Genomic DNA, 22,336 nt, shown 5'->3' on the forward strand with positions numbered 1-22,336 from the left:
AGGCGATTTTCGATGACGATGAGTGGAGTGAACATGCAATTTCATTCCCTGACATTAGATGGCGCTTAATGTAAACAGAAATACTCCTGTACACAAGGTGGCGCTGCGCAGCTTTACGCTTCTTAAAGTCGCTTTTCACTCAGAAGAAGAGAGCAAGTATTTACACGCTTGTCAGAATCAAACAAAGAAAACATGAATATTTCAAGCACCAGTAGCTCCAACTGGTGCTTGGTTCGGGGATGTTTTAGAATGTCCGTCATTATTTCTTCGCGGCAGTGTAGACGCTACTTGGCGTCTATCTTCTTCGCTGGTATGTGTGCTCAGCAAGGCAGTTTTGTGTTTGAGCGCCCCCAAGTTGTGTTTTACTCTAACTTCAGACACGTGAGCAAAAGCGCCATTCTCATTGGTCGAGTAGATTTCGACGCGACGCGTCGAAAAAAAAAAACGAACCCGAGGCGTTTTTTTTTTGACGCTTTAACGCGTGGCATTTTTTCACATCGGTGTGCACACTCTCGTTGGTGCCCTTTGTTTAGTCACGAGGGGTTAAACGTCGGCGAAAATCGCCGGCGAAATTCGTCCCGGTGTGAACAGGCCTTGATGCCAGGAGTCCAGCGCTAAAAAAAACGACAAAAGAGCAGAGAAAACGGCATGATTTGATTTATCATTAAAGTTTCCAGACTTTGTTTGTTTTGTTCTGCGGCATGTTCATAACTGTATAATTTTGACAGAATATATTTTTTTGGAGGGCAAAATATTATACGTCATTTTAGGTTTAACTTGATTTATTCTGTATTAATATTCCTGTCTGTTTTATTCATATTTATGTTCAAAAAGTTAAGTTTAAAAAGTTTAAAAGTTTAGCTTTAGTGTGTTCAGTAAATGTTTATCTTGTTTGACCCAAAACCTAAAGCGTGTTTTTAATTTAGGCCCCCTGTGTGACTGAGTTTGATACCCCTTTAATACTAATTATAAAATTCAGGCATTTTGTGTAAAATGTTAAATAAAGGTAGATAAAGATAGAGACAGAAGGATATCGTGAAATTTGTGTATGCGGGGGAGGGGGGGTTACTCGCCCGGGGAGTAAGTCAGTGTAGAACCGCCACTGGTAAAATGGTCACATGAAATCCTTCCAGAGTATGTGCATTAATGCTGAATGTCCAGCAGGTGGCGGTGCTGACGCAGTTACCCCGCGAAATACGGCAAAGAAGAGACGAAGAAGAAAAAGTAGGCGGTTCTCGGAGGCAAATACGGAAGTGACGTCACACAATAGCAAGGACGTTTAAACGGACTTTATTTGTTTTATTTTTCCTAGATTTGCACCCAGAGTTCCAGTTGATTCCGTGACTGTATGAGGTAAGACGGCGCGGGGCGTGTGTGTGGGCCTGTTGGCGGGAGCCAGGCGGTGGGGGCCGCTGTCGGCCCCGGTTAGCTTAGCTGCAACCCCGGAGCCGCGAACACAGCAGCACTCAGCTGCTGAAGAGACATCTAAGCAAACAGAAGTTCCCACCACGAATGTTGAAATTCACCTGAGTCAGGGAATTGGCAACAATTTTGGCAGGTAGAAAAGCAGCACACCAGCTCCTAGCAAACACGAGCCCCCTTCTTGTCTGTGGTTATTTGTGATGTTGTTTTTGTTGACCTAAGGTCAGGGTCCGGGGGGGTATTCCAGAAAGCAGGTTGGTTATGTGAGTTACCACGGTAAGTTTGAGGCTAAGGAAGTTGATAACCTCAGCTTTCGGTTCCAGAAATGGAGGTATGTTTCAGGATATGAAGTTGCCATAGCAACTCATGCTCTGAACATAACCTGGTCTGGAGCAGGTTTACCTGAAGGTTAGTTTGTTTTTAGAGAGGTGAAGCAGCATGGCGTGTCCATTTGAAGATGATTTAGTGGATGAAGAAGCTCAGTAATACTTTTTCCACCATGAGAGGGTGATGAGACCACGTATGGATGTTGGAAAAATAAACTTTTTTACATTGTTGATCTAACTTAATTATTTAATTAATATATATACTTTTTTTGTTAAGTCAGCTTAAAAATAACATGTAGATTTCAGACAGTTATTTTTACTTTCATTCAAATTAATTCAATTAATTAGGTGTAACTTTGGTGCTGCTGTTAGATCGGCACCGCAAGGGATTGTGGGATATCATTCCCTTTGCCTGTCTGGACGGATTTGGGTTTAAGTGTGGCTTTTTGACCCAATGTGTTTAGTTGTTTAGCTTTTTTACTGTGTTTTACCGAGTTATTTTGTCCTACTAAGCTTATGTCTCTCCACCATGAGTGAGAGCAACGGAGAAGATGATGAGTTTACATAGCACCCCTACCAGTTATTACTGTAACGTCTACGACGGAAATTTTTTTAATCAATTTATGCACGCCGTGCATTTTTTCCCCGTCCTTTTTATTGTTATAATAATGAGTAAACCTGCTCCGGACCAGGTTATGTTCAGAGGTCTCTGGAGCAGGTTTAGTTGAAGGTTAGTTTGTTTACAGAGAGGTGAAGCAGAATGGCGTGTCCATTTAATAATAACAATAATAATAATAATAATAATAAATTTTATTTGTTAGGCGCCTTTCAAGAACACCCAAGGTCGCTGTACATAAAAGTGAAAATAAAATAACAGCAATCGAATGCACAATAAAATATACATATAAATAGGCCAGAAATAGGAAGTTATGGGGGGGGGGGGGGGATAGGCGAGTTGGAAAAGATGAGTTTTCAGTGTTTTAGCGAATTGTGAGAGAGACCCAATGTTTCTGAGGTCCGGAGATAGAGAGTTCCAGAGCCGGGGGGCAGAGCAGCTGAATGCTGACATGGAGGGCCACATTTGGCCCGGGGGCCTTCAGTTTGAACACATGTGCACTAGACAGGGTTCCAGAGCAGCTGAATGCTCTGCCCCCCATAGTGACAAGGCGAGCAGTGGGGACATCCAGATGAAGGGAGGAGGAGGATCTGAGGGTACGGGTGAGAATGGCCACATGAACAAGATCTGATAGATATGATGGAGCAAGTTTGGCAGGTAGAAAAGCAGCACACCAGCTCCTAGCAAACACGAGCCCCCTTCTTCTTGTCTGTGGTTATTTGTGTTGATGTTTTTGTTGACCTAAGGTCAGAGTCCGGGGGGGTATTCCATTCCCACCCGTACCCTCAGATCCTCCTCCTCCCTTCATCTGGATGTCCCCACTGCTCGCCTTGTCACCATGGGGGGCAGAGCATTCAGCTGCTCTGGAACCCTGTCTAGTGCACATGTGTTCAAACTGAAGGCCCCCGGGCCAAATGTGGCCCTCCATGTCATTTTATGTGGCCTGCGAGAGCATAAAAGTTTTTATTTTCTTAAAATAAAAATTGGTGTGTATTTATTCATATCTAGGGGGAATTGGACTTGAAATATGGGATTGGGCAACTAAACATTAGGACTTAAACACTGTCAATATAACCTAACCTGACAGGAAAAAATTTAAAAGGATTTATGCTAGAGTAACACGCAAACATGTGTTTTCTATGCAGCTGTAACTGTCACTTTAAAAGTTACAATAAATAAATAAATTAGTGATTTGACATTAAGGAGAAGTTACGTTTATTTTTCATTACATTTAGTTGCATGTATAAGTTATATCTGGCCCTTTGAGGACAGACACTATGCTGATGTTGCCCTCGGTGAAAATGAGTTTGACACCCCTGGTCTAGTGGGTCTAGATGACCCAACTCCCAATGTTAAAGTGCCTAGGATAGCACAAGGGTTACGTAGGTGTAACTTTGGTGCTGCTGTTAGATCAGCACCACAAGGAATTGTGGGATATCATTCCCTTTGCCTGTCTGTACAGATTTGGGTTTAAGTGTGGTTTTTTGACCAAATGTGTTTAGTTGTTTAGCTGTTTTACTGTGTATTGTCTAGTTATTTGTACTGTTATATTTAATTCTTTCTGCACCATGAGTGAGAGGGAGGGAGAGGATGATGAGTTTATTTAGCACCACTACTGCCAGGTGATGTAATGTTAAAGTCAGAGACATGGTATATGATTTCTATGTTTCATGTTGCAAATCGATTTTGTTTTATTTATTTTCTTGTTATAGAATAGCTATATCTGCAGGCTTAAAATTACACATATGAAAGTTCAAGAAGTACAATAAATTAAGATGAAAAAAACATTTAATTGAATAAATAATATGTAAATTTGAGTTGTAAATAAAATATTGAGTTGGATACACGTAAGAAATTAGGTTAAATAAATTTAACTCATTTACCGGTACTTGTTACCAATAGAAGTAATTCATTTAAGTTGGCAAAGTTGGATATGTTTTTTATATATATATATATATATATATATATATATATATATATATATATATATATATATATACATACAGTATATACATATATACATACAGTATATACATATATACAGTATATATATGCGTCACAATGAAAATAGAAATGAGCTAGAAAATTGTGCGTTTACTTTGTCTGTTATTTTTCTCCAAGCAGAAACTCTTTCTTTTGCTGATGATGCAGCCATGTTACTTTTTTGATGGACTTATAATCTTCATTCGCCATCATTAAAATCTCAGACTCCGTCTCACTGAAGTATAGCGCTCTCTTTTGTTCTCCACATGATCCATTGAGAATGTCTTTATGTACCTTCCGTGCACGTGCTTTAACCCAGGGTTACCAAGTCGAGCGTAATTACGCCAACTCATATCCGGTCCTTTGGAACTGACATACCCAGAGTAAGCAAGTTCAGGCGGAATTCAGCCAGAGTTCAAGCTTAAAGTCAGGGTAGTTTGAACATGCTTCCTGGAATACCCCCCGGCTCAGAGACCCAGCTGCTCTGACTGTCCTCAAAACTCAACTCCAAGATCTGCAGCAACTTGCAGATTATTATTTAGCAGCATCAATAACTGTACAAACTTCACTTAAACAATTCTGTGTTTTTCTCTGCAGGTTTAGACTGTGCAGTGTTATTGAATAGTTGCATGAAGCTCTGGACTCGACTCCACGCAGCAGCAAAATGGAGGAGACCAGTCGGGAGGCGGTTGCCACTGCAGTGCAGCGCGTGGCGGGGATGCTGCAAAGGTCGGACCAGCTGGACAAAGTAGAGCAGTACAGAAGAAGAGAGGCACGCAAGAAGGCTTCTGTGGAAGCCAGACTGAAGGTAAGGGAGGGCAGCCCTCTCTGGATTTTCGCATGGTTACAGGAGAGCGGATCTGCTCCGTCAGTCCACCGGAAACTTGGTTCAGAAGAGGCACACTGATCCAGCTGATAGACCAGGGGTCGGCGACCTTTACCACTCAAAGAATCATTTGGACCAGTTTCCCACAGAAACTGCTCCATCACTGACGTCACGGCTGCAGTAAATGATTATTTTGTCAGCCCAGCTAATGGTTGGTAAATCTGTGCTTTTCTTAACTCGCCCTGCAAATGGTGAATGGTGTTCTTTAAACAAATAAAACTCAATTTTTCCTAGAAAGCTTAGCTCTCCACTTCAACCTTTTTTTCGTCTTTGACAACATTTTGGTCATTAGGGTGTCACTACTGATCCCTCTTATTGCAATGCAACAGCAGTAAGTGTTTACACGAACCAAACTACATCTTACTCTGACGTTGAGCTGTTAGGTTTCGTTTTTGGCACATGTAGGGATATGCTGGTTCACCTTTGCTTCCCCTAGTGGCCAATTGCGCATTTGGGTTTTTCTTTAAAAAATCATAACTTGCCACAGGGATGAACTAGAAACGTGCTTTTTTTTTAAAAACATCCTTATAATTTCTTCTTTTCATGACTGGGCCGGATGGAACCATCTGGCGGGCCGGATACGACCCGCGGGCCGTATGTTTGACACCCCTGTTGTAAACTAAAATAAAAAAACTCCCCATAAATCTTTTCTGAATTTGAATTCTAACAGTTTTTTTTCTCTTTTTCTGCCCTGTGTTAAACCTGTAAAAATGAGATGAGTGCTTCAGTAATAATGAGTTCGTCCTGTGGTTCAGGCGGCGATCCAGTCTCAGCTGGACGGCGTGCGCACAGGACTGACCCAGCTTCACAGCGCTCTGCTGGACGTCAAAGACATCCAGGGCTCTCTGGCTGATGTGAGCAAAGACTGGAGGCAGAGCATCAACACCATCGAGAGCCTCAAAGACGTCAAGGACGCCGTGGTTCAGCACAGTCAGCTGGCCTCTGCCGTAGAAAACCTCAAGAACATATTTTCCGGTAACTTTCACTCAAAGCTGTCTGAGAGGGTGTCGTCTGTGTCTTTTTTATTATTTAACTCGCTCTAGTTTTGTGTCTAAAGTCCCGGAGATTGTCCAAGAGACCCAGCAGCTGATAGAGCAGGCGGAGCTGCTGCAGGCCCACAGGAAGCTGATGGAGTTGGAGTGTTCCCGGGATGACCTCATGTACGAACAGTACCGGATGGACAGCAAGAACACCAGCGACATGAACCTCATCTCCATCTACTTTGAAGATGTAAGTTGAGACGAGTCAGCAGGAGTGTTCTCCAGTCAGTTCAAAGGTGGCAGACTGGAAACTGTTCATCGTGTTTGCAGAGCAGGAATGTCCACCGTACTACAAAAACATTCAAGTTTAGACACCAACCATTAGAATCATGTTGTCCCACAGACAGAAAGCCACAGCTGTGCCCCTTACAGCTTTCAGCTTCCTGAATCCTCTTGACAGCCCTTAAAGGTCAGAGGGGAGAGAGGAGGACCGCTGAGTCTGTCACGGATTAATCCTTCTGGGTTTTTGTAACATTATAGGAAGTGCTTGATCAAATTTCCCTTTAGTGCAGAGAGTCTGCTGGAGTTTATGCTCAGGGTTTGGTTTGAATCTGTCCACACAGCAAGCAGTTCTGGTTCTGTGGTTCTGGGTTCAGAGCTGAGCGCTCTGCAGAGTCTGACTGTGAATGTCCGCATTGGACAGGAAGAAATTTAGACCGTCTTCCAGAACTGGTGTCGGCATTCGTGTGATCTCAGACTCCTGTGTGGCAGCAGGACTCGCACAAAATGAGAATTCATGGAAAATATGACAATAATTCTAGTTCATCTGCCCCTTAAGTCTGAGATGAACAAAGCTCGAAGGATAAAAGCTTTGAAGTTCAGGTGCAGCACAAGCAGCACAGAGTGTGAAACATGGAGATGTCAACAGACTCGGATGGGAGCAGCTTCATCGGTGCTGCTGAAGCTCAACAGACTGACACCTTCCAAATATTATGTTGTTACTAAGAGCAACCAATGAAGTGACTGCAGCAGTTTTAGAAAAAGAGATTTAGAAATGAGCTTAAAATAGTTTGGAACGACAGAGAGACAGAAAAACAGGAAGATGAAAACGACAGGAGAATTGATTTGATTGATTGTTTTTTTTATTTGATTGATTTAAAGCATTAATTATAATCAGAACTCATTACAGTAATGATGAAATGTATAGATTAAAAAAACAAACAGAAGAAGCAAACAAAGACACACTTAAGTCACTTGTGCTTAATTAAATGTAGTGATCATGAACTAAAGTCACGTAGAGCTTGATTTATTGCGTGAAAAGGAATAAAACAGAGAACCCCCACTGAGTCAATTCATTTAATAGGTTTACCAAGTTTTTGTAATCACGTTCTGATCCGATAAATTCTTTTCAAGTTACAAAATCGAGTGCTTATTGATGATTGATCAACTTCAGAAAACATTTATTATAATTTTAGTAAACAGTAACGTGAATCACACGCCACATAACAGATATGTAATACTCATTGGTTATAATCAGAATACGATTTTAGACTAATCCAGATATTGCTACACATTTCAGATTATTATCAAGTCACAAAATCGAGTACTTATTGATTATCTTTTCATTCAACCTTAATGATTCACACTTTAGATAACCGTTATGTAATAATCATTGATTATGATCATGATCACATTAAACCAGTAATTATTGCAGATCAGGTAAAGAAAAGCAATAGATTTGATTGTAATTCAAACATTTCAATAATCATTATTGCACATTCCACAATGTAATACTGATTAGTTTTAATTAAAAGAGCTTTAATTATTTCAACACAACCAAGTTCATGTTTTTGGAATTATTTAAACACCTATTGATCCTTAACTCCTCTTATCTTGATATCATTAAATCAGAATTACTTTCTGCATTTTTCTTGAATATTTAAAAATTGTTTGAGCTCATTACTGAACCTATTAAAAAGTTTAGTGCCACACACCGACACACAGAAACTTTTCTTTGTGGTTCTTATCAGTTTGATCTTGAAGTTCCTACATCCCCTCTGTTTGTAGCCTCTCTGTTTTTGGATATTGAATGGAAACGATTTCCCACTGGCTCTGTATAGAAGTTGTGCGGGGTAAAAATCCACAAGGTCATACAGTTTTAAAAGTCTAGATTGATCAAATAAATGGTTTGTATGATCAAGATAGTCGGCTTTATGTTCAATTTATGTACAACGGATGGCTCAGTTTTGAAGTAAAAAGAGAGGATGTAGTGAGCTTCTATAATTATTCCTCAAATTTCTAAACAGTAGGTGAAATATGATAATGTTAAGGAGCAGTACAGTAAATATCTACTGTTGTATTTTAATATATGTTTAGATTTATTTATTATTGAAATACTTTTTGAAACGTTATTTTGTGTGTGTCTGATGTGTGGCTTCCAGCTAAGTTTATCGATCATAACCCCTAAGAATTTGATTTCTGCAACACTCTTAATTGATACATTATTTATTTTAATTGAGAGCTATTGGCATTGTAGTTACCAAAAAACATCACTTTGGTTTTATTTTGGTTTAAAGATAATTTGTTGTAATCTATCCATGATTTTATTTTGTCAACTCTGTTTTTACCACACTGATAAGTTCCCTATGTTTGTCTTTATAATAGAATATGTTTGTGTCATCAGCATATAATATGATTTTCATTTATGTATATATTGCCCGTGCAACTCGACCACCGCTACCCAGCCTCCTGCTAGCCAACGTGCGGTCTCTGGACAACAAACTGGACGAACTAAGAGCCAGGACGACGACACAGCGGGAAATAAGAGAGTGCTGCGCTCTGATTTTCACCGAAACATGGCTCTCAGAAGACGTCCCAGATTCCGCTCTGCAGCTACAGACGCACTCCATTCATCGGGGAGACCGGACAGCAGCCTCCGGTAAAACGAAAAGGGGCGGCGTGTGTGTGTTTATCAACAACGCGTGGTGTGGGGACGTACAGACTGTCCACCAGCACTGTTCTCCTGATGTGGAGTTTTTGTTGCTAAAGTGCCGTCCCTACTACCTGCCAAGGGAGTTTACAGCCGTGTTTTTAGCTGCTGTTTACATTCCCCCGCGAGCCAACACTGCAGCGGCTCTCGGCAAGCTCCATGACGTCATCAGCGCTCTAGAGACGGCTCACCCTGATCTGTTTTTATTGCTGCGGGCGACTTCAATCAGTGCAATCTCCGGACCGTATTTCCCAGATATTACCAGCATGTTGACATTCCCACTCGTGACAAGAACATCTTGGATCACGTTTACACCAACATAAAGGGTGCATACAGGGCCGCCCCCCGCCCCCACTTTGGACACTCTGACCACATCTCTTTGTTTCTGTACCCAGCCTACAGACAAAGACTCAAACAATCTAATCCAGTCACCAAACAGGTTCAGCTCTGGACCCCTGAGACTGAGAGCAAATTGCAAGACTGCTTCATGACAACAGACTGGGATGTGTTTAAAGCTGCAGGACTGGAGGACTCTTCAGTCAGCATACAGGATTATGCTGACTACGTGACTGGATATATCAGCACTTGTGTGGAGAACATTGTGCCCACAATCCAAGTCAGGAAGTTTCCTAACCAGAAGCCCTGGATAAACGGCCATGTACGTCGCATGCTGCGTGCTCGCTCCACTGCATTTACATCTGGTAATGAGTCCGAGTACAAAGCTGCGAAGTACGGCCTGAGGAAGGCCATCACAGCAGCAAAGAGGCAGTACAGAGAGAAGCTGGATGGCTTCTATTCTACTGCTGACTCTGGCCGCATGTGGAGGGGCCTGCAGCACATCACAGACTACAGAAGCAGCACCATCACCATCAGTGCTGCAGACAGCCTGCCCGACGTACTCAATGCCTTCTACACCCGCTTTGAGACGTCCACCCCCCACACGGAGGGACCGTTATACTCTTGGACCATTACACCCCCCTCACCCCCACCAGTCGTTTCAACAGCCCAGGTAAACAAAGCTCTGAGGAGGATCAACACCCGCAAGGCGACCGGTCCGGACAACATTCCTGGACGAGCCCTCAGAGCATGTGCTAACGAGCTGACAGACGTTCTCACCTCCATATTCAACCTGTCCCTCAGCCAAAGAGTCATCCCCTCCTGCTTCAAGACCACAACCATTGTTCCCCTTCCCAAGAAGAGCCCTCCCACCTGCCTGAATGACTACAGGCCAGTGGCACTCACTCCGATCATTATGAAGTGCTTTGAGAGAGTGATGCTGACCCACATTCAGAGCAGCATCCCAGACACACTAGACCCCCTGCAGTACGCATACCGGCCCAACAGGTCCACCTCGGACACCATTGCTGCAGCACTGCACACCTCCTTCTCACACCTGGAGAATAAAGACTCCTACATCAGGATGCTCTTTATTGACTATAGTTCTGCATTCAACACGGTTGTTCCCCACAAACTCGCCCACAAACTGTTCTCCCTTGGAATACACCCCATCATCTGTGACTGGCTCCTGGACTTTTTGACTGGCAGGCCTCAGTCTGTCAGAATAGGGAACAGGACTTCAGCCAGCATCATCACAAACATCGGCACACCACAGGGCTGTGTTCTCAGCCCCATCCTCTACACCCTGTTCACCCACGACTGTGCGGCCTCTCATAAGGACAACATCATCCTGAAGTTCGCTGATGACACCGCTGTGATAGGACGCATCACTGGCGGGGATGAAGCAGCCTACAGGAGGGAGGTGGCCAGTCTGGTGACATGGTGTGAGGACAACAACCTCACCCTCAACACAGACAAGACAAAGGAGATGATAGTGGACATGAGGAAGGAGAGAAGGAACCCTCATCAGCCGCTTCTTATCCGGGGTCTGGAAGTGGAGAGGGTGAGCAGCTTCAAATATCTGGGGGTCCACCTCAGCCAGGACCTCACCTGGGCACTAAACACATCACAGCTGGTGAAGAAAGCTCATCAGCGGCTGTACTTTCTGAGGAGGCTGAGGAGGTTCGGCATGTCCCCAAAGATCCTCAGTAACTTCTACAGCTGCATGGTTGAGTCCATTCTAACCAGCTGCATCACAGTGTGGTATGGCAGCTCTACCGCCGTGGACCGCAAACGCCTGCAGAGAGTAGTGAAGACTGCGTCCAAGATCACCAGGACTCCTCTGCCCTCGCTGCAGAGCATATACAAACGCAGGGTCTGCAGGAGAGCTGCCTCCATTGTCAAGGACCCCACCCACCCGCAACGAGGACTGTTCACTCTCCTCCCCTCAGGACGGAGGTACAGGAGTGTGAAGTGTAGGACCACCAGACTCAAAAACTCTTTCTTTCCCTCTGCCATCAGACTCCTTAACAGCTGACAGGAGTCTGAAACAACAACTGCACCTTTGCACATCCCCACTGTCCGCTACTGTTATTGTCACTTTTGCACTTTAGTATTGCCACCCGACATCTTGTGTTTTGTGCGTATGTTGTGTTTGAATTTTTCTTTTTCTTTTTTTTTTTTTCTTCTTCTTCAGTTTCCTCTCCTTTTGGCATTCGGAGCAGGCAGCAAAGAAAGAATCTCATTGTACAGGGAAACCCGTTTCTTTATTGTGCATATGATAATAAACCTCTTTGAATCTCTTTGAATATTAAATAGCAGCGGGCCCAGAATTGATCCTTGTGGAACACCACAACTTATCCCTTTGGCTTCTGATGTAAATTCATCAATCTTCACAAATTGTTTTCTTCCCGTTAAATAGCTTTTCACCAAGTTAGTGCTAGTCATCTTATCCCATACCCTTCCAGTTTGTCAAGTAGGATTTCTTGATTGAGAGTCAAATGCTTTTTTAAAGTCAATGTCTGTGCTGCATATTTCTTTTTGTCCAGAACATCTGTGATTTCCTCCACGCATCCATGATAGTCAATGAGACTGATCTGTTTTCTCTAAAACCATATTGGTTTTCATTTATAATGTGATGGTGATGTTTATCAAAAACTACAACTAATTCATCATTAAAAAATTTTTCTAAAATTGTTGAGAATTGTGGGAGGAGAGACACAGGTCTATAGTTGTAAATGGGTGTTTGTCTCCACTCTTAAGCACAAGTTTGTTTGACTTAAGCTGGCTTCTCCCATGAATGAAGCTATCATTCATTCGATTGTTCAGATACTTATCAGGACATAAACTGTTTTAGCTGTTAACTGAACTGCCACCTGTCTTTGTGCTTCTTCAAGGTTCAATCGCTGTCAGATGAGCTGGCCAAGCAGTTATGGATGGTTCTGCAGAGGTCCATGGTCACAGTTCGCCGTGACCCCACCATGCTGGTGTCGGTTATTCGCATCATTGAGCGGGAGGAGAAGATTGATCGGCGAATGGTTGACCGAAGGAAACAGACCGGATTCATCCCACCTGGGAGACCCAAACACTGGAAGGACAAGATGTTTCAGGTCAGAGGAGCAGCCAGACCAGCGGTCCTTCATCAAAGCTCAGCAGAATTGAATTCTTTTACATGTTTAAGAAGTTCTTCCCTTTAATCTGGGCCTCGCCTGTCTGATGATCATCAGGTCCAACAGTCGCGTCGTAGTTCTGTTAGAACTCTGGGAACATCTCGTGTTAGGATGAAGTGTGCTCTGTTTTCAGTGTTGGATTTTCTATAAGAACCTGATACGGAATCAAACCAAAATAGAATTGGTAATGGTGCAGTAAATGAGTTCACGCGGTCTCACAGGCTTCAACTCAAACAACAGGAAAGCTAGAACCTGCAACCTCTTTGCTCTGCAGGTTCTGGAGCACACCGTCAGCACTCGCATCGAGGGCACGCAGTCCGTGACCAGGGAGGCGGACAAGATGTGGCTGGTTCGCCTACTGGAGATAACCAGGAAGTACGTGGTGGATGACCTCATCATTGTCAAAAACCTCATGGTGCAGTGCTTCCCCCCTCACTACAACACCTTCAACAGGTAACAGGTCCAACACATTGACTGTATAATACATAACTGTGATGTCAGCCACGGAAAATACCTTGCTTCTGGTTCCAACCATTTGAAGTCAATTGAGTCGCTATTTTTCCGCGATGTGTCCATCGCCATGTTGGAAGCAGACGTCCTCAATAAGGCCATGATTGGTCCGTCTACATTTCCATGGCAACTACTCTTTCTAATCAGGAGTGAGTATGTTAGCAGGCCACACCCCTTCCACTGGAAGCAGGTTCGGGAGACTTTTATTGATTGGCATCTGATTGACCAGTTTATAACTTGAATAATGCATATTTCTGTATAGAAGTCTGTGGGATTTTGGCTTCTTGGAAACAGCAGGTACTTCCTGTTTGGAATGGCAGGGAGAGGAGTCTCTCAATCCAGTTCTCATTTACTGTCAATGGTTTACATCATCTTTTCTGCCCGAAGCCATCTTTTAAAGTAAAATATTGATGCACAAATGCCAGTTAGGGTTTGAACCGTAAAAGTGGTTGCAGCTGAACGCTTCTTTCTTTTCATTTGAAAATTCCTGGAGTGTTTTGAGACTCTGGAGTGTCCCATCACCGATCAGTGCTCTCTTGACTGTTCTTGAGAAGCTCTGACTGCGGGAGCGCTCGTGTTCCTCAGCAATGTCCTGCAATCAGGAAGGTTTCTTCTGGTTTCAGATTCTTTAGCCTCTACCACGCTGCTGTGTCTGCTCGAGTCAAAGAACTGGCCTCTGAGGACCTGGAGGCCAATGAGATTGTATCGCTGCTCACCTGGGTTTTGAACACCTATAAGAGGTTTGTTTATCCATCCATCCATCCATCCATCCATCCAGCCACACATGGAGGAGACATGTTCAGACAAAGGGTGGCTCTGTGTTTCAGCGCGGAGATGATGGGGCATCCAGATCTGTTTTCAGAGTGTGACATCAACCAGTTGGAGCCTCTGCTACCAAAGGAGGTTGTGGACCACCTGCTGAGTAAATACATCCAGACCTTCACAGTAAGCATTGAGCGGTGCAGAGATCTTGTTTCTAACAGGGCTGAAGGCTGATTGAAAAAATGCATGAACACAGACACTGAACTCACCACAAGATGAATGTATAGCCAAGATGGGCTTTTGGGGCCCCGCCCCCTTGAGTCATAATTACATAAGATTCTGTTTGTGGGTGTCACTGTTTCAGATCCAGTCTGTCTCTGTGACTCTCGGTTAAGAGAAAACTGAAATAAAATGTTCCCTGCATTTGTCGCTCGAGTGGTGTTTTCCCTCTGAGCAGCAGCTCTGCAGGCCAACCCAACCCTGCAGGTTAACACGTGCATGTGCACAACCGCGACCTCACTAACTCACCCAAACTCTGGTTTGCTGGTTGCTGATGGCTTCCAAACGGGATGCTGACGTGACTGTGGGTTTGTGCCTGCAGCTGAATATAACCGGGTGGCTACGGAAGGCTCTGGAAACGGACAAGAAGGACTGGCACAAAGACAGCGAGCCCGAGGCTGACCAGGACGGGTACTACCAGACCACTCTGCCCGCCATCGTCTTTCAGGTACGGCGCAGTCATCGCCAAAGTCTGTGATCTCGCAGGCCTGGTTGGTGGTTTGCTGGTTCTGGTCTGCAAGGTTTACTATTGGGGATCTGTTAAGTTGGGCCAACCAGATTTATATTTAGATAAACACATTTTTTAATTAAAACTAAACTTAATTTGTTTGTTTGGGGTTTTCATTGAGTTCTGGTCTGGACATCCAGGACGTCTGCTCTCATACAAACATCTGTGCAGAGCAGGCAGGTTTGCTCAGGTGAGTGTGTGCTTTCTAGAAGCCACTGTGAGGTTCCTGCATGTAGAGGACAGATGAGAACTAGGGTTCATTATGTTTCCCTCTCACTTGTTTCTTTAGCCATTATGATCTAAGAATCGATGCGTGAAAAATGTGACCAACTTTGTGGCGCACACACATCACACACTGTTGTTCGCCTTCAGCTAATTGTAATTGACCTGATTTGGTAGAAGCAAGCTTGTGATTGGATGTCTTTTTGCTTACATCACACATACATAAAAAAGGTGCGATGGTAAATTCAAATTAATTTTATTTCTAAAGCGCCTTTCATGAAAAAAGAACAGCTTGTGGTGCTGTACACAAAAACAAACAAGAATGCAAAAACACCAATTCCCACACGTGAAATAAAATGCTAGAATAAGCCCCTCATGATAAACTACATAAAAACAAATGCATATAAAAGAGAAATGATTATAAAAAGCTAAAGAACCCAGAAGGCGCCATCCGCCCTGTCCTCCTGTTGGCCGGGTGTCACCATCTAAACAGCACACCTCCTGCCCCACAGCCCCCCCCAACCCCTGGGCCCAATGCACACCGGGCCGGGCAGCTCGGAGGACCCGGAACACAAGAGATGCCAGAAGACGAGCAGGGCCAAAACTCTGGGAGCTCGAACACAAACACCCCAAGCAAAAAGCCGGGAAAACCCTTGTAAATAATCTAAAATGTAGACGTGACAAATAGAAAAGTTAAAATATAAAAACAGCTAAAATATGGAGACATAAATTAAAATAAGTATATGTATAAAAAGTTTAAAACATCTAGAATATTAATTGGAATAAGTTAAGACGTAGAGATACAAAAGGTAGAGAAACTGACAAAGTTTGACTGAAACAAGAGCATTTACTTACCGATTGATCTTCCTCTTTCGGCTTCTCCCATCAGGGGTCGCCACAGCGAACAAGTCGCATGGTAAACTTGGCAATGTTTTACGCCGGATGCCCTTCCTGACGCAACCTTCTCAAACCGGGCTTGGAACCGGCACAGGGGTAGAGAAGGGAACAGGGAGCAGCCCGGAGTCGAACCCTGGTTTCACGGACGGAAGGCGCCGCAAACCAGCACGAGCTAAACCGGCTCTACTTACCGATTGATATTATACCTTTTACCAACATAATCTGTGGTTTTTAACCGATACTGCTGTTACTCCCAATCTTTGACATCCCTAATAAGAACCCTGGACCCCCCGGCACAGAGTCAATTATAGACAGTGCAGTAGCCAGGAGCCCTCAGGGTCCAATCCAAGGACCCCCTATCTACCCGTGGCACAGGTGTCACCAGGCACACCACCTAAATGAGGAGCCAGGATGATGGATCTGCACGTATCTTACCCTGACGCTGTAGCAGAACAATCCGATGGGTGGAGTCACAGAACCTGTTCGTCTGTCTCTGACGTCTTTTGCAGATGTTTGAGCAGAACCTGCAAGTTGCTGCACAGATTGACGGAGAGTTCAAAGGCCAGGTTCTGAAGCTGTGTCTCAAGCAGATGAACTCTTTCCTCATCAGGTGAGTTTCAGCACCCAAAACAGGAAGTTACCATCATAATCCGTGTGCTATCTTGTGGGGACCAGATGACCCTACTCCCAACGTTAACGTGCCTCCAGGGCACTTTAACGTTGGGAGTGGGGTCATCTAGACCCACTAGACAGTGCTCTGAACCTTTTTTCTTTAATGATTTGTGATCTTCACTGATGTCCATGGTTTACATGAAATCTTTCCACCTTTATCCACCTTTGTCATGATAGGGAGAACACGTCAAAGTAAGGTTGGGGTCATCTGGACCCCACAAGATAGCACAAGGGATAAGGGAGGCATCTACTCAAACTGCTATCTCTCCCTTCTGCTCTCTAAAGCACTGAGAAGCTTTGTGCTGTAGTCCTGTGCAGCTCAGCAAACACTAGCGCTCCGAGCCTCTCTGTGGACACATTTCAGTCGTGGGTTTATTTGAAGACTAACTTTCTGTTGCATTCACACTGCAAACCGTAATTGGGGGTGGAGGAGGGAAGACGAGCCCAAATCGTCATGAAGTGTCACTGGTTCGTCACACACCCGTGCAAATCAGTGCATCCACTCAAACAAGATCATATACCACAGCGGATGGAAGCTGTGATCTTCTTTTGTCCTTTAAACCAAACACTGCCCTCAGGGGGGGTGATCCTTAACGTTCAGTTATTTATTTATTACATTCACTAGACTATAAAGTGATAAGTCATTTATCCAACATGCATGTATTTACAACTGCAGCTTCACTTTGGTTATTTTAGGGATCCTGATGGATTGAAGGCAGCTCTTTATTGTTGTTTAGTTTTTTAAAAGACTACTTTCATAGATTGAGTTCAATATCTCGCTATTATGTTTAAACTGACCTTAAAAAAGCATCCTGCAGACAGGGTTTACACTGAACATGACAGTGGAAGTCCTGATCTCATCATCTCCCTGCAGATCAAATAGCAGCAGGACGGGAACAGGACTGAGCACGCTGACCCGGCCTGTGTTTGTTTGCTCAGGTACCGCGAGGAGGCAGTGGCCTACAAGGAGGAGCACCTCAGAGACCGGCAGCTGCCTCCGTGTTATGTACACTATATGATCGCCATCATCAACAACTGCCAGACATTCAAGTAAGACCTGAGAGCCAGACCTGAACACTTTCAGCTGACGCGCATCTGCAAATGATGATGAAGGGGAGGGGGATTCTGTACCGCCTTTTCTCGATGGTGACACAGTTGAGCTGTGTGTTCAGTCAGCAGTCAGGGTCCTAAGTGCTGCCTCTATAAACCTGTCGGCTTCCTCTCCTGCTGCAGACTGAACTCAAACAAACCCACCGCCGCTTTCATCTGTACATTTATGAGCCGCTCTCTCTCCCTCCATTTCAAGCCAGCACCCTGGAATAAACAGCATTCAGTCCAAGTTCTTGTCTCTGGACAACATCCTTTATGTCAACTAGTGAGGTTTCAGAAGTCTATTCATCAGAAATTCTTCTCTGTTGTAGACTCTCCTAACAGTTAAAGCTACAGTCCTGGTATTCCTTTGTCTCCCTGGACTCTTTGGCATACTAAATGACCAAATCCCCCCTTTCTTTTCTAAATGAACCAGACCCACTTTTGACATAAAGTGTTTTTCATATCTCACTGCTTCCCCACTGGTGTTCCACAGAGTTCTGTCCTGGGACCCCTTCTCTTTGTGTGTTCCCCATCAATCACTCACACTTTTGTACTGTTTCTACGCTGATGACGCACGGCTCCTTTTGTCTTCTCCATACATCTCATGCATCTCTTTCTGTAGCAGACTTCTCTGCTCGGATGAGAGACAAACGTCTTTAAGTCAGTGTCTTACCCTCCAAACAGCTCTTACACACAACACCGCACAGCAGGATGACTGGTGATGGTCCCTCCAAATCATGCTGAAATGCTGATGACCAACAGATTACATCCCCTCCACCTACTGGGAAACTAGTTAACCATGACTACATATTGTCTGGTTTAGTTTTTCTGTGGTTTAGCTCACTTGTAAATTCTCTTTGAATAGGGGCATCTGCTATGACGGCATATAAGCAGTTCCCGTGTCTTACTGTTTAAATGTGTGCCGCTTGGTGTTAAAACAGTTGAGAGCTGCTGATAAATATTTATGTGACACACCTTTTATCTCATCTCCTGCTGAACTTCAGTGTCCTGTCCTCCTCAGAGAGTCCATCAACAGTCTGAAGAGGAAGTACTCTCAGTCCTCCGAGCCCACCGAAAGCGACGCCGCCATTGACAAGACGCTCGGCGGCGTGGCAAAAGATGGATGCCAGTTTCTCCTGGACGAGGTCTTTCTTGATCTGGAAGTAAGAACGGCCGTGGCGGTCCCGCTGGGCCCATGTTGGTCTGTTCATGTCTGAACGTGAGGCGTTTGGGATCCCGTCAGTGGTTCCAACTGATCATGGCACGAGAATTAGAGATGGAAATCCTCAGGATCCTTTTATCATAAGTCAGCTGATGTTCCAGATCACTTTTTACTCCATGGTTTATACGTTCTCACAGTAGTACTGCGGTGCGTTCAAAACAATTCTTTAAAGGATTTGGTAGATGATGTGACTTTGTCAGCAGCTAATAGATGCTTTTCTAACAATAGAGAAACTCCCAGGATCCTCTGTTCTCTTTTAATTTTCCTTTCAGCTGCTTCCTTTAGAGGGTGCCACAGAGAATCATCTCCCCTATTTTAAAGGGCCTATATCATGCAAAATCAACTTTTTGGAGCCAGGATGATTCATTCATTCCTCACTAAAATCTACCCCCATAGGGGTATTTTGATCCATTCATGCATCTCTGAGTATTCCTCTAAAAACCTGCTCTCTGAGCACCAGCCCCTCCCAATCCACAAAAACGAGCAGGTCATTAAATTTGACATCACAAAGTGAGGAACCGCCCCTTTCAGGAAGAGTCTAGGGTGCCAGCCCCGCCCCCAGGCTAACTTTCTCAGTGGAGCTAGCGGTGATGGGCTAAACGCTTTCATTTTCTGTGAACAACATGGACATCAATCCAGCTATGTAAAAGTTCGGATGTTTATTTTTCGGGGGAGAAACTCAGGCACACTGCTGAGGCCGACTCTAGGATGATGTCATGAAATGGGCGGTACCCACAGGAGAGAAAGGCGGAGCCTTAAAGATCAAGTCAGCTTACTTCAGGATAGCAAAAGGGGCTGTGAAAAAAACTCATATTTTATAAAAAATGGTTCTTTAGTGTTTCAAAGGTAATATATGATCATATATATGGATATATTTTACTCTGACAGGCTAAAGAAAAGCACGATACAGGCCTTTTAACTCATCTTTTTCCTCGTCCTCATCCTTTTCTTTGGCTCCTCCTCCTCTGAGCATGTCTGAATCTGGTTTCACATCCAATCATCTTGTTCTCCTGATGCTCTTATTTTCTCCGTCCTCATTTGTGCTTAAGAGAACTTCATCATCTCCATTTCTGCTGAACACACTTGATCCAGATAGTTAGCTGCAGGCTGTGCAGGGAGGGCTGGGTAACAGAAGTGGATCTGGAGGACCAGGATTCAGCAGTCCTAGCCTTCATCCCTCTTTGTTCCTCTTCACTTCTTTCCTCCCAAAACTCTCTTTGTTTACTCGGACATGTCAAACGTTAGAAGTATGAGGGCTACGGGGCAGAGAAACGCCTGAGACCTATGTGGTCAGAGCAGTCCCGGTCCACTAAACTGTTCCGGTTCTGTTGAACAGCATCACCTGAACGAGCTCCTGACCCGGAAGTGGCTGAGCGGCTCTCATGCTGTGGACACCATCTGTGTGACGGTGGAGGACTATTTCAACGACTTCAATAAAATCAAAAAGCCCTTCAACCAGGTACAGTGAGACCGGGTTTTAAAAACGCAGACCCCCCTCCTGCAGGAGACTGTTAGCATGGCTGCCGCCTGCGTTTTTCTGCAGGAGATGACGAAGGAGGCGCTGCGGAGGGTGGTGGTGGAGTACATCAAAGCAGTGATGCAGAAGAGGATGAGCTTCAAAAACGCTGATGAGAGGAGGGAGGGCGCAGAGAGGATGATCAGGGAAGCCGACCAGTTCAGTTTCCTCTTCAGGAAGCTGGCGGCGGTGAGTTTCTCTCTTTCACTGCACCGGTCGCACTTAGGAGCCACCAAACCCCCACCCCCCCACCCCCCAGAGCGCTGCACAGTTGGTCAACTTCTGCCTGCTGCAGGGCGAAGACACAGAGCGTCTGTGCGGCGCCATCACCGCCATCGCTGAGGTGTTTAAGCTGACCGATCCCACGCTCCTGTTCCTGGAAGTCACCACGCTGGTGTCCAAATACCCCGATATCAGGTGAGGTGTGACACAGCAGAGGCATCACTCCTGAAGGCACAGTGTGACAATGATGCAGTTATTGAGAGCAAAAATGACCATTATGTCAAGTTTGACTATAGATCAGTGGAAATTTTCAATATAAATACATATGCACACAAATTGTCTCCAAACATGACATTCCTCCAGCTTTAAGGGTTCATTTCAGTTGAATTTGGTCAGTCTGAGTTGATCATTCAGAAATGAAGCCTGTGTGTGTGCGCCACCTGCAGCAGTTGTGTTGGGCAGGTGAGGCAGCTCTTCTTCTTCTTCTTCTGTCCCCTCTGCTGCAGGGAGGACCACATCCAGGCGCTGCTCACCGTTCGAGGCGACGCCAGCAGAGAGATGCGGCAGATGATCATCGGGACTCTGAGCGAGAACAAGGTGGCCAGCTCTGCCGCTTCGCAGCCCATCTTCAGAGACATTCCTGTCCCCACCATGTCCATGACCTCCATGACCTCCATGGCAACTTCAAAGCTGCTCAAATAAAGCGGGAACCACCTCTTGAATCTTCTCCCTCCACATTTGATTTCAGGTTTTTCTTCTCATTTGTGCTTCAGCATCTATAAACCCAGAGCTGTAAACATAACTGCAGGGTTTCAGGTTTCAGATGACTGAGCTGCAGGTAGGACGTTTCAAAGGTTCGGTCCTGCTTGTGACCATGCCCAATGTCATTTTCTCATGGTGAAGTGACTGAAGCAAGCCCCCATCTGAGGCACCATTGCCTAAGCTCCGGTTCAGTCTACAGCAGCTTGACTCTTTCAGTTTTTGAATGTTTGGTTTGATCCGGTAAAGTCCATCACAGGGTTTTTGACCGCCATTTTTTATTAATTTCAATGTTCGTTATGAAGAAACGGGGAATGTTTACACTAATCTTCCGCTGATGAGGGATTGAAACATTTTCAGTTCAAAGGAAGATGCAGTGTAGATGCATGATGACCACTGGACAAACAGAAAAACCTGGATTGGTGGGGGCAGCATGATGATAAGGGGGGCATCAGTGGAGATGGGATATTGTCACTACAAACAGATGTCAGGACCTAAAAACTCCACAGGCTGGGACTGTATCCTCAAGATGCAACATGCACCCAAAAAAAAAACTACACGCGTGGCTTAATTTTTGACTTAAAAATATAATTATTTTATCAAATACAGTGTCACATATTTGTAAGATTTTTAAAAAACTGAAAATAAATGTGTGCCTCTTTTCTTTTGAAGTTTAAATATCCAAAAATGTTAATGTCTAGTTATATTTTTGCTTTGTCAGTTTGGGTTTCACAAAACGACATGTCATTGCATAAACATTTGTCACTTTCTTAGACTTAAGTAACTTAATACGGTTACTGACTTTGAAATCACTTGAATTAATGAGTTGGGTGGTAATTTAAAAACAATGTAAAATACTTGGGATGTTTGATTGCAAAATAAAAATTAGATTGAAAATTGAGTTTCTATGACTAAGTTGTTTATTACCGACAACCCGCTGTTTTTAAGCAGAAATGTCGCTGTTTAA

The 22,336-nt window shown here is 44.3% G+C and overlaps 1 protein-coding gene across 1 annotated transcript; it reads left to right on the forward strand.

Moving 5' to 3' along the window:
* Positions 1-1,221: 1,221 nt before the first annotated feature.
* exoc3 (exocyst complex component 3) lies at positions 1,222-22,270 on the forward strand. The gene is made up of 16 exons (XM_004078620.4): positions 1,222-1,353; positions 4,945-5,155; positions 5,989-6,208; positions 6,291-6,463; positions 12,436-12,648; positions 12,983-13,161; positions 13,842-13,958; positions 14,046-14,163; positions 14,582-14,707; positions 16,396-16,496; positions 17,498-17,608; positions 18,672-18,813; positions 20,209-20,331; positions 20,416-20,577; positions 20,684-20,805; positions 21,117-22,270. Exons 2-16 carry the CDS (start codon positions 5,012-5,014, stop codon positions 21,310-21,312), a joined length of 2,247 nt encoding a protein of 748 aa, XP_004078668.1. The 5' UTR covers positions 1,222-1,353; positions 4,945-5,011; the 3' UTR covers positions 21,313-22,270.
* Positions 22,271-22,336: the final 66 nt, after the last annotated feature.

This window comes from Oryzias latipes, chromosome 17 (assembly GCF_002234675.1).
Source record: "Oryzias latipes chromosome 17, ASM223467v1".
Classification (NCBI taxonomy): Eukaryota; Metazoa; Chordata; class Actinopteri; order Beloniformes; family Adrianichthyidae; genus Oryzias; species Oryzias latipes.

Bases quoted from the DNA above. Each gene is read 5' to 3' on its own strand.
- exoc3 (XM_004078620.4), top strand. From the start codon at position 5,012: ATGGAGGAGACCAGTCGGGAGGCGGTTGCCACTGCAGTGCAGCGCGTG. The intron at 12,649-12,982 runs GTCAGAGGAGCA...TTTGCTCTGCAG, and splicing joins GGAAGGACAAGATGTTTCAG to GTTCTGGAGCACACCGTCAG. The intron at 16,497-17,497 runs GTGAGTTTCAGC...TTGTTTGCTCAG, and splicing joins ATGAACTCTTTCCTCATCAG to GTACCGCGAGGAGGCAGTGG.